Consider the following 14,747-nt stretch of genomic DNA (forward strand, 5'->3'; position numbering starts at 1 on the left):
CCTGGGTTCAAGTGATTCTTCTGCCTCAGCCTCCCAAGTAGCTGGGATTACAGGCGCATGCCACCATGCCCAGCTAATTTTTTGTATTTTTAGTAGAGACGGGGTTTCACTGTGTTAGCCAGGATGGTCTCGATCTCCTGACCTCATGATCCGCCTGCCTTGGCCTCCCAAAGTGCTGGGATTAAGGCGTGAGCTACTGCGCCCATCCATTTTATTATATTTTTTAGATAGAGTTTCACTCTGTCACTCAGACTGGAGTGCAGTGGCGTGATCTTGGCTCACTGCAACCCCTGTCTCCTGGGTTAAAGTGATTCTTCTGCCTCAGCTTCCTGAGTGGCTGGGATTACAGGCGTGCACCACCACGCCTGGCTAATTTTGTATTTTCAGTAGAGATGGGGTTTCACCATGTTGGTCAGGCTGGTCTCAAACTCCTGACCTCAGATGATCCACCCGCCTTGGCCTCCCAAAGTGCTGGGATTATAGGCGTGAGCCACCACTCCTGGCCTTGGGTGATTGTTAAAAAATGATTAGCTCAAGCTGGGTGTGGTGACTGTCACCTGTAATCCCAGCACTTTGGGAGGCCAAGGTGGGCAGATCATTCGACATCAGGAATTTGAGACCAGCCTCGGCAACATAGTGAGACCCCCAACTGCCCCATATCTATTAAAAAAAAAAAAATTGGCCAGGTGCGGCGACTCACGCCTGTAATCCCAGCACTTTGGGAGGCCGAGGCGGGCGGATCACCTGATGTCCAGAGTTTGAGACCAACCTGACCAACATGGAGAAACCCCGTCTCTACTAAAAATACAAAATTAGCCAGGTGTGGTGTCGCGTGCCTGTAATCCCAGTTACTTGGGAGGCTGAAGCAGGAGAATTGCTTGAACCCGGGAGACAGAGGTTTCGATGAGCCGAGATTGCACCATTGCACTCCAGCCTAGGCAACAAGAGTGAAACTCCGTCTCAAAAATAAATAAATAAATAAATAAATCAGAAAAAATGATTAGCTGTTTTTAATGATCAGTTATATCACCTTGGGATGTTTAACAATTCACTATATAGAAATGCCTGAAATAAAATTTTTGACTTTTTTTAACTTTTATAAATTAAAAAAAATTATAATATGGAACTCTTCACAAATTTGTGTGTCATCCTTGCACAGGTGCCATGCTAATCTTCTCTGTAGAGTTCCAATTTTAGTATATGTGCTTCTGAAGCAAGCACAAAATTTTTGACATGAAACAGTAGGTTTTTTTTTGTTTGTCTGTTTGTTTTGAGACAGTCTCACTCTGTCACCCAGGCTGGAGTACAGTGGTGCCATCTTAGCTCTCTGTAGCCTTTGAACTCCTGGGCTCAAGTGACCCTTCTGCCTCACCCTCCTGAGTAGCTGGGACTACAGGTGTGTACCAGCACACCTCGCTCATTTAAAAAATGTTTTGTAGAGACAGGGTCTTGCTTTGTTGTCCAGGCTTGTCTTGAACTCCTGGCCTCAGGTAATCCTCCTACCTTGGCCTCTCAAAGTGCTGGGATTATAGGCGTAAGCCACTGTGCCTGGCCCATGAAACACTTAAATTTATTCTTATGGTAGATAATGTATTTGTAGTTTTTTTTTTTTTTTTTTGTCATTCCAGTAGAGATTGAATCACATATTTTCAGAATCAGTTAAAAGGGGGCTTGTCCTAGATATTAAGAAGAGGATGCTGTAATAACTTTCATCATTAGCCTTTAAAAAGAGTGCAGTAACAAATTTTGCCAGTAAGGTACTTGTTCTGTGAATTAGTATTTACTTTATTAAACCAGCTTATGTTAGATAGGAATCATTTGCTTTTAAATCTAGGAAAAAAATTATACCTTGAGTGCTTTGTGAACGCTATATGGTAATGTTCTTAATATTAACTTAAGGCAATTTAATGAGTGAGTCAGCTTTTACAAATTAATTTTAAAAGCTCTAAACAAATGAAAAGTACAATGTCAGAAACAAGTGTATTGTGCTGTTTTTCCCTAATGTTGATATCTTATGTGTTAAAGAGAAATTAAAGCAAAAATTTATACTTTCTAACTCTCAATCTAAAAATAGTAAAAGCTGACATAAGGTACACATTTTTTTGGGGATACCATTTCATATGCCTGGTCAGGTGATATGAATAGTATTATGAAACAGATTTTTAGAATAGAATAGATGTGCTTGCTTTCATAGAGAGGTATTTGTGAGTATCTGTCTGTAGCTTATGTCTCCCTACCACTGCTTTGGGTTGCAGGTAGGCCGCCTTTTGCAGCAGTTAGCAATGACTGGCTCTGAAGAGGGAGATCCCCGAACAAAGAGCAGCCTTGGAAAATTTGACAAAGTAAGAATAAATACGATTTATAGAAAATTCTGAAGTATTAGTGAGCCTAACTGTTCGCTTTATTAAATCTTGTCTTTAGGTGATATCTAAATTAAATGTTCTTTTAATTAGCTACAGTATTGGATCGGCAGCATTTAAAGATGATTAATTCCCACAGATGTATTGAGGAGATGCCGTCATAAAGAGAATCAAAGAGCTGTTAAGATTATTTTATTTTAAAAAGTTTTTTTTTTTTTTTTTTTTTGAGATGGAGTCTCGCTCTGTCGCTCAGGCTGGAGTGCAGTGGCGCAATCTTGGCTCACTGCAACCTCTGCCTCCAGGTTCAAGCAACTCTGCCCCAGCCTCCCCAGTAGCTGGGATCACAGGTGCCTGCCACCACACCTGGCTAATTTTTGTATTTTTAGTAGAGACAGGGTTTCACCTTCTTGGCCAGGCTGGTCTTGAACTCATGGCCTCGTGATCCACCTGCCTTGGCCTCCCAAAGTGCTGGGATTACAGGTGTGAGCCACTGCGCCTGGCCAACTTTTAAATTTTTGAGTCAGTGTCTCACTCTGTTGCCCAGGCTGGAGTGCAGTTGTGTGATCACGTCTCAAACTCCTGGGCACATGCAGTCCTTGCACCTTAGCCTCCCAAGTACCTGGGCTATGGGGCACACCACCATGCCCGGCTAAGTGTTTTTATTATTATAGAGACGAGGTCTTGCCACGTTGCCCAGACTGGTCTTGACTCCTGGCCTCAAGCGATCCTCCTGCTTCAGCATTCCAGCGTGCTAGGATTACAGATGTCAGCCACCATGCGTGGTCGATAATTGTTTAATTTTAAGTGTAGTTTATAAGTTAACATCTATAACATTGTTCAATTAATTTAGTTAAATAAAATTTTAATCGGTCTTACTTTGATTAAGCTGTACATTCAACCAATGAAAATTCAAGGATATTTGAGTAAAATTTCCCTTCCACCTCTCATCTCTAGTCTTCATTCCCCGCCCCCACAAAAGATTCTTTTCTTTTTTTTTTTTGAGACAGAGTTTCCCTCTTGTCACAGAGGTTCGCTGTTGTTACCCAGGCTGGAGTGCAATGGCGCGATCTCGGCTCACTGTTAACTCTGCCTCCCAGGTTCAAGCAATTCTCCTGCCTCAGCCTCCGAGTAGCTAGGATTATAGGCGTGAGCCACCACACCTGGCCCCCAAAAGATTCTTGATGTTATTAGGTTGTTTATCCTTCTAGAGGTCCATATGTTTACGAGCAAATTCCTACGTACACTATATACTTCCAACCACCCCTTCCTTCCCCTTTCAGAAATAGTAGCACAATGTGTATACTGTTCTGTGTTGTGTTATGTTTGTCTCCAATATCTTATTGTTATTTTCTTTTTTTTTTTGAGACAGGGTCTCACTTTGTCACCCAGTGATGCCATTTCAGCTCACTGCAGCCTCTACCTCCCTGGCGCAAGCAGTCCTCCCACCTCAGCTTCCCAAGTAGCTGGGACTACAGGTGCGCGCCACCACGCCCAGCTAATTTTGGTATTTTTCATAGAGACAAGGTTTTGCCCTGTTGCCTAAGTGGTTTTGAACTGAGCTCAAGCAATCCACCCACCTTGGCCTCCCAAAGTGCTGGGATTGCAGGCATGTACCACCACACCCAGCTCCAAGATCTTAGACTGTATCAGTACAAAAAGAGTTTAATTTTTTTAGGTTGGGTGCAGTGGCTTATGCTGGTAATCCTAGTGCTGGGCGCACTTTGGGAAGCTGAGGTGGACGGATCACTTGAACTCAGAAGTTTGAGACCAGTCTGGGCAACATGGTGAAACTCCATCTCTACAAAAAATACAAAAACTAGGTCAGGCGGGGTGGCTCACATTTGTATTTCTGGCACTTTGGGAGGCTGAGGCGGGTGGATCACCTGAGGTCAGGAGTTCAAGACCAGCCTGTCCAACATGGTGAAACCCCATCTCTACTAAAAATGCAAAAATTAGCCGGGCATGGTCGTGGTGCCTATAATCCCAGCTACTCAGGAGGCTGAGGCAGGAGAATCACAGTGGGGGAGGAGGTGTGCAGAGGTTGCAGTGAGCCGAGATGGCGCTATTTCATTCCAGCCTGGGTAAAAGAGTGAAACTTTGTCTCAAAAAAAAAAAAAAACAAAACAAAAAAACAAAATTTAACATCTTAAAAAAATATGATTTTTAAGATGTTAAAATTTTTTCATGCTTATCCACCTTAATGAGAAACTTCGTTCCAGTATTTTAAAGGGAAATGTTTCACTGTTGTTTTCCTGTTTTAACAGAGCTGTGTTGCCGCTTTCCTTGATGTTGTGATTGGGGGACGTGCAGTGGAGACCCCTCCATTGTCTTCCGTCAATCTTCTGGAAGGATTGAGCAGAACTGTGGTTTATATAACCTACAGTCAGCTTATTACTCTGGTAATGGCTTCATTGTTTAATAGAATTTCTCAAAAGTCTTTTAGCTAAATGTGAGCAAAGACATACATGAGTACATTGTGTGGGAAATACATATTATATTTGAAAAAGTGATTTCACTAGCTAATATTCATTGTTTTTGCCAGGTGAATTTTATGAAGAGTGTGATGTCTGGAGATCAACTGAGAGAAGATAGAATGGCTCTTGACAATTTATTGGCAAACCTACCCCCGGCCAAGCCAGGAAAAAGTAGCAGTTTAGAAATGACTCCCTACAATACGCCTCAGCTGTCTCCAGCAACCACTCCAGCAAATAAAAAGAATCGATTACCTATAGGTAAAGAGAATTTCTCATATCGGAGCTTTCCCTTAAATCTAATATTTCATTAGCCTTTGTTATTGCTCAGTGTTTTGGAATATATGTTTAAGTACTTGGGAAAGTCTTTCTCTTCATGTTTACTGATGGTATTTCAGTTTTTAGAAATCGTATCAGATTAGTTAAGGTTTATCAGTAGGCTTTAGCTTTGCCTACATACTTTTCATAATTAATTGAAGTCATGCTATCCACAGTATACTTTGTTTAAATTTTATTGTCTTTTCTTGAAAAAATTTTGGAAATGTTATAAGTCATTTTTAAAACTATGTAGCCCTCAGCCTGGTGCAGTGGCACGTGCCTGTGGTCCCAGCTACTTGGGAGGCTGAGATGGGGAGATTGCTTGAGCCTGGGAGGTCGAGGCTGCAGTGAACCATGATCGTGCCACTGCACTTCAGCCTGGGTGACAGAGTGAGACCCTATCTCAAAAAAAAAAAAAAAAAATTATGTAGCCCTCTCCTTTCTACAAAGTTCTAAATAATACAATAAACTATATTATTTTAGAAGTTTCCATCAATAAAGTGGAAAATAATTATTTTCATTAATAATCAGTCTTTTATCAACCGAGCTAAGATATCTTAATGTTATAAAATAAAGCAAAAGTTTCATTTTATTTTTTCAAGTTTGTTTATTTAAGAATTCTATTTAATTAAGCCTTATTTGCTTGATTAACATTTGTTATCTGTCTGTCTATAAAAAAGTTAATTGAGCATATACCATGTTCCATACTCTGGGTAGGCACTTTATAAATGTTGTTTCATTTAATCCCCACAGAAGTCCTGTGAGAGTGGATGTGTCTTGCACATGAGGCACTGTGATAGACACTGGATACAAAGACCATTAGGACTTGCCCTTACTGTCAAGTTGGCTGTTGATAGTTTAGTTAGGGAGAACAAGAAGAGACTAGTACCCTTCAGCGTACTAAGCGTTCTGAGGAGATAAGTATGAGGGTTATGGGGACACCTAACTTAGCCAAAATGGTGGTGGTATCAGGAGAAGATCTTGGAGCAGGTGAAGCCAGTTTGCGCTTTGTGATAAATGGGAGTTAGACAAAGTTAACAAGATGGGGAAAAAGTGTTTAAGCCAGGGGAACAGGAGTATTTTAGTGCCTGCCTAATTATAACGAGGAACTCAGCAACACTTAGTGAACATAGTTCTTTTTAATTTATACATTTTGAAGAGAGGGATTTTACTTTTAAACTTCTGTGAGCTAATTTGTTAAGAACTGCCAGTTTCTTAAAATTAATCTACCTTATATTTAACATAATGTGGATTGTATCAACAGGAGTGTATCATCATACTCTTCAAGTCTTTGTCTTATTGTATCATCCCAAAATGTCAGTTTTCAAAATAAAAAAATAGAAAAAGGGATTTTGCACTTAATGATGTTTTGTTTTGTTTTGTTTTGTTTTTGAGATGGAGTCTCCCTCTTGTTGCCCAGGCTGGAGTGCAATGGCACAATCTTGGCTCACTGCAACCTCTGCCTTCCAGGTTCAAGCAATTCTTCTGCCTCAGCCTCCCCAGTAGCTGGGATTATAGATGCCCACCACCACGCCCGGCTAATTTTTATATTTTTAGTAGAGACGGGGTTTTGCCATGTTGACCAGGCTGGTCTTGAACTCCTGACCTCAGGTGATCCACCTGCCTCGGCTTCCCAAAGTGCTGGGAATGCAGGTGTGAGCCACCGTACCCGGGCACTTAATGGTTTCTTATGGGCTATTTGCACTCTGTTCACATGATGAAGTAAATGATTTTTGGTAAATCAGAGATTTTTTTCCATTGTTCACTGCTATACATTTGTTTTTTCATTTCCCATTATCCAAAAGTGTCATTAAATATGAGTCTGATGGAAAGTGAATTTCAAATGTATGCCCAATATTATTTTGTATAGTCTTGTTACCTGGCTATTGCATTTATTTCGTATCTTAAAAAATTTGTCCATTGTTCAGAGGGTTGATTTTCTTTCTATTTAATGCTTTCACAACCCAGGACAACAGTTAACAGCCATCACTGCCTGGGATTCCTCAGCTACCAATATTACCTCTCATATTACACTAGTAACCCCGTTTGGTGGGTAATAGGCTGTTCTTCCTCTTCTTTTATAATTTTATTTAAGAAATAGTTTATAAAATTATGCTCCATGTACATGTTGCTTTTACTTTATGTAAATTGCTACATAAAATTTGATTGCTCGCAATTTTATAAATTATAGTTACAGAGTTTGTTACGATTCATAGATCTCTTTATGAACTTGAATTTAAATTTGCAATTCAGTAGAAGATAGGGTGAGCAAATAAAGGTATGAGTAGGCCTATTTTAGACTCAGAAATTGATGTGTGCTCTGAATTTTCAGACTAAAATTGATTAATGAACATTAATCAGCATTGTAAACAAAGGTGATTGTTTATATTTCTGCCTCTGTCTTCAAGTAGGTCACCTTTCATACAATGTGAAGTTGACTTTTGCTTTTGTACTGAATTTTATTGTCCTCTGAAAGAAAATAGAAACTTTTTTTTTCCTTGATTTTTTTTTTTTTTTTTGAGACTGAGTCTGACTCTCGTTGCCCAGGATGGAGTGCAATGGCGTGATCTCGGCTCACCGCAACCTCTGCCTCCCGGATTCAAGCCATTCTTCTGCCTCAGCCTCCCAAGTAGATGGGATCACAGGCGTGTGCCACCACGCCCAGCTAATTTTGTATTTTTAGTAGAGATGGGGTTTCTCCATGTTGGTCAGGCTGGACTTGAACTCCCGGCCTCAGGTGATCCACCCACCTCAGCCTCCCAAAGTGCTGAGATTACAGGCATGAGCCACCACGCCCAGCCTTCTTTTTTTTTTTTTTTTTTTAGAGACAGAGTTTCGCTTTTATCGCGCAGGCTGATGTGTAATGGTGCGATCTCGGCTCACTGCAACCTCCGCCTCCCGGGTTCCAGTGATTCTCCTACCTCAGCCTCCCAAGTAGCTGGGATTACAGGTGCCTGCCACCATGCCCGGCTAATTTTTGTATTTTTAGTAGAGACGGGATTTCACCATGTTGGCCAGGCTGGTCTCGAACTCCCAACCTCAGGTGATCCACCTGCCTCAGCCTCCCAGAGTGCTAGGATTACAGGCGTGAGCCACTACACCCAGCAGTTATTTTAGAAAAAAGTATTTTTCATTTGCTTATACTCAGGGGAAAGAAATAAAAATAATTGAAGCCTTTATTAATTTATACTGTTACCAAAGCAGAAAGGACCTCTTCTCCAAACATAAATAAATTTTCTCTCTTGTATCTTTGAAAAGACATTAATACATTTCAGGGGGGAAAAGTACATTTAAAAACTGATTCTGGGCCAGGCACGGTGGCTCATGCCTGTAATCCCAGCACTTGGGGAAGCTGAGGTGCGTGGATCACCTGAGATCAGGAGTTCAAGACCAGCCTGACCAACATGGCAAAACACCATCTCTACTAAAAGTACAAAATTCACCAAGTGTGGTGGTGGCTGCCTGTAATCCCAGCTACTTGGGAGGCTGAGGCAGGAGAATTGCTTGAACCCAGGAGGCAGTGATCGCAATGAGCCGAGATTGTGCCATTGCACTGTAGCCTGGGCAACAAGAGTGAAACACCATCTCAAAAAAACAAACACTGATTCTGGTTTTGTTAACAGTTGCCTAACTTAAAGTATCTTATTTATGTGGCTATTAGGTTTTCATATGAAATTTTCTTTTTTCTTTTCTTTTCCTTTTTTTTTTTTTTGAAATAGAGTCTCGCTCTGACGCCCAGGCTGGAGTGCAGTGGTGCAAACTTGGCTCACTGCAATCTCCGCCTGCCTGGTTCAAGTGATTCTCCTGTCTCAGCCCCCCGAGTAGCTGGGATTATAGGTGCACGTCACCATGCCTGGCTAATTTTTTGTATTTTAGTAGAGATGGGGTTTCACCGTGTTACCCTGGCTGGTCTCGAACTCCTGAATTCAGGCAATCCACCTGCCTCAGCCTCCCAAAGTGCTAGGATTACAGGTGTAATCCCTCATATGAAATTTTCTAATGCTTGTAAGTTCAGTTATTGGTATGGGAGACCTGTAGCAATTACATCAATTTATAGGAAAAATAGTTAAGGTATCTTAAAAAGATAAGAAATGAGGTAATGCTTTTCTTGTCACTCCAAGTCTTAAATTGATTGTGACATGTTTGCTGTTCTGCAGATGTGATCATCTGTGTGGCACTTCCTGTCAGATGCAGTTGGATCACTGTTCTTGATTATCAGTTTTGAAGGAGAATCTTTTTTTTTTTTTTTTTTGAGACAGAGTCTTGCTCTGTTGCCCAGGCTGGAGTGCAGTGGCGCGATCTCGGCTCACTGCAAGCTCCGCCTCCCGGGTTCACGCCATTGTCCTGCCTCAGCTTCCCGAGTAGCTGGGACTACAGGCGCCCGCCACTGCGCCCAGCTAATTTTTTGTATTTTTAGTAGAGACAGGGTTTCACTGTGGTCTCGATCTCCTGACCTTGTGATCCACCCGCCTCGGCCTCCCAAAGTGCTGGGATTACAGGCGTGAGCCACTGCGCCCGGCCTAGGAGAATCTTTATTAGTCAGTAGAGTAACTGGGACGATCTAGTTTTTTGTTTTGTTTTGTTTTTTTCTTATTTACATTTTTACCACTATTGTGCATGTGCAAATGTTCTGCACTAATAGAAAATATGTTTTCGTATTTAGCATACCATTTTCTTCATTTGTCTATTTCTCTAAATTATTTTATTTGAAATTTTTTATTAGCAACTCGGAGCAGAAGCCGCACCAATATGCTAATGGACCTACATATGGACCATGAAGGATCATCTCAAGAAACCATCCAGGAGGTGCAACCAGAAGAGGTGTTGGTCATTTCCTTAGGGACAGGTCCTCAGCTTACTCCAGGGATGATGTCAGAAAATGAGGTATGAATCAGGTGCTTCTATAAATCAATATCCATGTCTTAGTCTATACAGGCTGCTGTAACAAAACACCAGAGGCTGGATGGCTTATAAACAACAGAAATTTATTTCTCACATTTGTAGAGGCCAGGAAGTCTATCGTCAAGGCAGATTCAGTGTCTCATAAGGATCTGTTTACTGGTTCATAGATGATGTATTCTTGCTGTGTCTTTGGGCTTATTTTATTTTTTTTTTGAGATGGAGTGTCGCTCTTGTTGCCCAGGCTGGAGTGCAATAGCACAATCTCGGCTCACTGCAACCTCCCAATCCCGGGTTCAAGCAATTCTCCTGCCTCAGCCTCCTGAGTAGCTGGGATTACAGGCATGCGTCACCATGCTCAGCTAATTTTGTATTTTTAGTAGAGACAGGGTTTCTACGTGTTGGTCAGGCTGGTCTCAAACTCCCGAACTGAGGTGATCCGCCTGCCTTTGCCTCCCAAAGTGCTGAGATTACAGGTGTGAACCACCGCACCTGGCTGGTTGGGCCTATTTTATAAGGGCACTTATTCCATTTGTGAGGGCCCTGCCTTCATGACCTAATCACCTCCCCAAAGGCCCCATCTCCAAATACCATCACCTTGGGGGTTAGAATTTCAACATATAGATTTTGGGGGAGCACAAACATTCAGATCCTAGCAGTGAATTTTTTTTTTTTTCTTTTTCTTTTCTTTTTCTTTTTTTTTTTGAGACAGAGTCTCGCTCTGTCACCCAGGCTGGAGTGCAGTGGCATGATCTCAGCTCGCTGCAAGCTCCGCCTCCCGGGTTCACACTGTTCTCCTGCCTCAGCCTCCCAAGTAGCTGGGACTACAGGCGCCCGCCACCACGCTCGGCTAATTTTTTGTATATTTAGTAGAGAAGGGGTTCCACCATGTTAGCCAGGATGGTCTCGATCTCCTGACCTCGTGATCCACCTGCCTCGGCCTCCCAAAGTGTTGGGATTACAGGTGTGAGCCACTGTGCCTGGCCTAGAAACATATTTTTATAACAAATTCCTTGCACTTAAATTTTCACATATTTCTTACTTTTTCTCCTGAAGAGAAAAAGGAAGTGAAGGCTAAGGTACAGTTGCAAACTGCCTGGCTAAGTGTTGAAGTGCCCCAAAACAGAGCCAATCTTTAAAGACTTGGAAATGTTTTGTTTTGTTTTATTCCAGGTGTTAAATCTGCCAAATCATGGGCTCACCACTAAGCTAACAGAACAGAAACTTCAGAGGCCACACATGACAGAAAATTTAGAGAGGTCATTAAATAGTCACTACAACACGCAGCAACAACCAACTAGGGGTTAAGGGTATATAATCTGATTTCCAGAATTGCCACGTTATAACATTTATTTGTTTATTTTTTATTTTAATTTTTTTATTTAAGTTCTGGGATACAGGTGCAGAACGTGCAGGTTTGTTACATAGGTATACATGTGCCATAGTGGTTTGCTGCACCCATCAACCCATCATCTACATTAGATATTTCTCCTAACGATATCCCTCCCCTAACCCCTCATCCCCCCGACAGGCCCCAGTGTATGATGTTCCCCTCCCTGTGTCCATGTGTTCTCATCGTTCAACTCCCACTTATGAGGGAGAACATGTGGTGTTTGGTTTTCTGTTCCTGCGTTAGTTTGCTGAGAATGATGGTTTCCAGCTTCATCTGTGTCCCTGCAAAGGACATGAACTAATCCTTTTTTTTTTTTTTGAGACGGAGTCTCGCTCTGTCGCCCAGGCTGTGGTGCAGTGGCGCAATCTCGGCTCACTGCAAGCTCCGCCTCCCGGGTTCACGCCATTCTCCTGCCTCAGCCTCTCTGAGTAGCTAGGACTACAGGCGCCCACCACCACGCCCGGCTAATTTTTTGTATTTTTAGTAGAGACGGGGTTTCACCGTGGTCTCGATCTCCTGACCTCATGATCCACCCGCCTTGGCCTCCCAAAGTGCTGGGATTACAAGCGTGAGCCACCGCGCCCGGCCGAGCTAATCCTTTTTTATGGCTGCATAGTATTCCATGGTGTATATGTGCCACATTTTCATTATCCAGTCTATCGTTGATGGGCATTTGGGTTGGTTCCAAGTCTTTGCTATTGTGAATAGTGCTGCAGTAAACATATATGTGCATGTGTCTTTATAGTAGAATGATTTATAATCCTTTGGGTATATACCCAGTAATGGGATTGCTTGGTCAAATGGTATTTCTGGTTCTAGATCCTTGAGGAATTGCCACACTGTCTTCCACAACAGTTGAACTAATTTACACTCCCACCAACAGTGTGAAAGTGTTCCGGTTTCTCCACATTCTCTCCAGCATCTGTTGTTTCCTGACTTTTTAATGATCACTTTATAATATTTAAAATGTCTGCTTTTCAGCAAAACTTACAAGGCATATAAAGAAACAAAAAATATGGCCCTTTCACAAGAAAAAAGTTAAGAGAAAATGTCCTTGATGGGCTGGGCGCATTGGCTCATGGCCGTAATCCCAACACTTTGGGAGGCGAAGGTGGGCGGTTCATGAGGTCAGGAGTTTGAGACCAGCCTGACCAACATGGTGAAACCCCGTCTCGACTAAAAATACAAAAATTAGCCAGGTGTGGTGGCGTGCACCTGTAATATCAGCTACTCAGGAGGCTGAGGCAGGAGAATCGCTTGAACCTGGGAGGCAGAGGTTGCAGTGAGCCAAGATTGCGCCACTGCACTCTTGCCTGGGCAATGTAGCGAGACTCCGTCTCAAAAAAAAAAAAAAGAAAAGAAAATATCCTTGATGCCCGGGCGGTGGCTCACGACTGTAATCCCAGCACTTTGGGAGGCTGAGGTGGGCGGATCACCTGAAGTTGGCCTGAGCAACATGGAGAAACCCTGTCTCTACTAAAAATACAAAATTAGCCAGGCCTGGTGGCACATGCCTGTAATCCCAGTTACTCGGGAGGCTGAGGTAGGAGAATCGCTTGAACTTGGGATGTAGAGGTTATGGTGAGCTGAGATTGCGCTGTTGTACTCCAGCCAGGGCAACGAGCAAAACTCTGTCTCAAAAAACCAAAAAATAAAGAAAAGAAAGAAAATGGCCTTGATGAAGCACAGACATTGGACTTACTCAAGACTTTAAATCAATTTTTTTTTAATATACTCAAAGAGCTATGGAAACTACAGACAAAGAGCTAAAGAAAACCAAGAGAACAAGGTCTCACCAAATAGAAGATATCAATAAAGAGGTAGAAATTACAGAAGGAACCATATAGAAATTCTGGAGTTGAAAAGTATAATAACTGGAATGAAAAATACACTAGAGGGGTTCAACAGCAGATTTGTACAGGCAGAGAAATCAGTGAACTTGAAGATGGATCAGTTGAGTCTCAGGAGCAGAAAGATTACAAAAGACAAAGACATTATGTGTTGATAAATAGTCATTAAGAAGATGCACCCAGCACTTTGGGAGGCCACTCTCACTGCAGCCTCCGCCTCCCCTGTTCAAGTGATTCTCCTGCCTCAGCTTCCCTAGTAGCTGGGACTACGGGCATGTGCCACTATGCCCAGCTAATTTTTGTATTTTTAGTAGAGACAGGGTTTCACTTTATGTTGGCCAGGTTGCTCTCAAACTCCTGACCTCAGGTGATCTGCCCGCCTCAGCCTCCCAAAGTGTTGGGATTAGAGGCCACTGTGGCCAGCTAAAGTGTTTTTAGCACTCAGATTCTGTGGTTTTAGTTTAGAGTTTGCAGATGCTCTGATTTAGAAGCACGAAATTAGACTTTTGTATTTTATACTCCAGTGTGTATTTTGTATTTTATATTCCAATGTGTATTTTGTATTTTATACTCCAGTGTGACTGAGTTTGTACAGTGGCTTTCTGTCGGGCGTCTCAAAATTGCTTGTCTTTGGATATGATTTGGAAAAATATCTTCATTGTGTTATATAATCCCTTTTCTGTTAATTCACATGAATCTCCAGACCTTGAAATGATTTTTCTCCTGATGTTTTAGTTTCATATCCCTCACTATGGTGAATAGTTTAAGTTATCTTAAAAATTAAAAATTTCCAATGTTTCTGTTGGCCAGTTATGGTGGCTCATGCCTGTAATCCCAGTACTTTGGAAGGCTGAGGTGAGAGGATTGCTTGAAACCAGGAGTTCGAGACCAGCCTGGGCAACATAGTAAGACCTTGTCTCTATAAAAATAAAAAAATTGCCAGGGATGGTGGCTCACACCTGTAATCCCAGCGCTTTGGGAGGTTGAGGCAGAAGGATCCTTGAGTCCGGGACTTCAAGACCAGCCTGGGCAACTTGGCGAGACCCTGTCTTAATAATAAATAGGCCAGGTGCAGTGGCTTACGCCTGTAATCTCAGCACTTTGGGAGGGCGAAGGAGGCAGATCACTTGAGGTCAGGAGTTTGAGACCAGCCTGGCCAACATGGTGAAACCCCATCTTTACTAAAAATACAAAAATTAGCTGGGTGTGGTGGCACACGCCTGTAATCCCAGCTACTTGGGAGGCTGAGACAAGAGAATCGCTTGAACCTGGGAGGCGGAGGTGGCAGTGAGTCAAGATCATGCCATTGCACTCCAGCCTAGGTGACAGAGTGAGACTCTGTCTCAAAAATATAATAATAATAATAATAATAATAATAACTAAAAATAAAAAAAATTAGCTGGGCTTGGTGGTGTGTACCTGCAGTCCCAGCTACTCAGGAGGCTAAAGCAGGAGG

At 42.3% G+C, this 14,747-nt stretch overlaps 1 protein-coding gene and 1 non-coding gene across 13 annotated transcripts in view; one reads left to right on the plus strand and one right to left on the minus strand.

The window, feature by feature from the left end:
* GAPVD1 (GTPase activating protein and VPS9 domains 1) overlaps nt 1-14,747 on the plus strand; it is a 101,951-nt gene that overhangs the window by 37,133 nt on the left and 50,071 nt on the right. For all 12 annotated transcript variants that reach the window (XM_032165130.1, XM_032165133.1, XM_032165136.1 and 9 more), the window contains 4 exons: nt 2,256-2,342; nt 4,625-4,759; nt 4,903-5,092; nt 9,873-10,033. In XM_032165130.1, coding sequence (XP_032021021.1) covers nt 2,256-2,342; nt 4,625-4,759; nt 4,903-5,092; nt 9,873-10,033 — 573 coding nt within the window. The remainder of the gene's footprint in view (nt 1-2,255; nt 2,343-4,624; nt 4,760-4,902; nt 5,093-9,872; nt 10,034-14,747) is intronic.
* Nucleotides 1,115-1,221, minus strand: LOC116476108 (U6 spliceosomal RNA). The gene has a single exon (XR_004250159.1). It is a non-coding gene; the product is annotated as a U6 spliceosomal RNA (small nuclear RNA).

The sequence above is a fragment of the Hylobates moloch genome, unplaced genomic scaffold (genome assembly GCF_009828535.3).
Source record: "Hylobates moloch isolate HMO894 unplaced genomic scaffold, HMol_V3 SCAFFOLD_10, whole genome shotgun sequence".
Classification (NCBI taxonomy): domain Eukaryota; kingdom Metazoa; phylum Chordata; class Mammalia; order Primates; family Hylobatidae; genus Hylobates; species Hylobates moloch.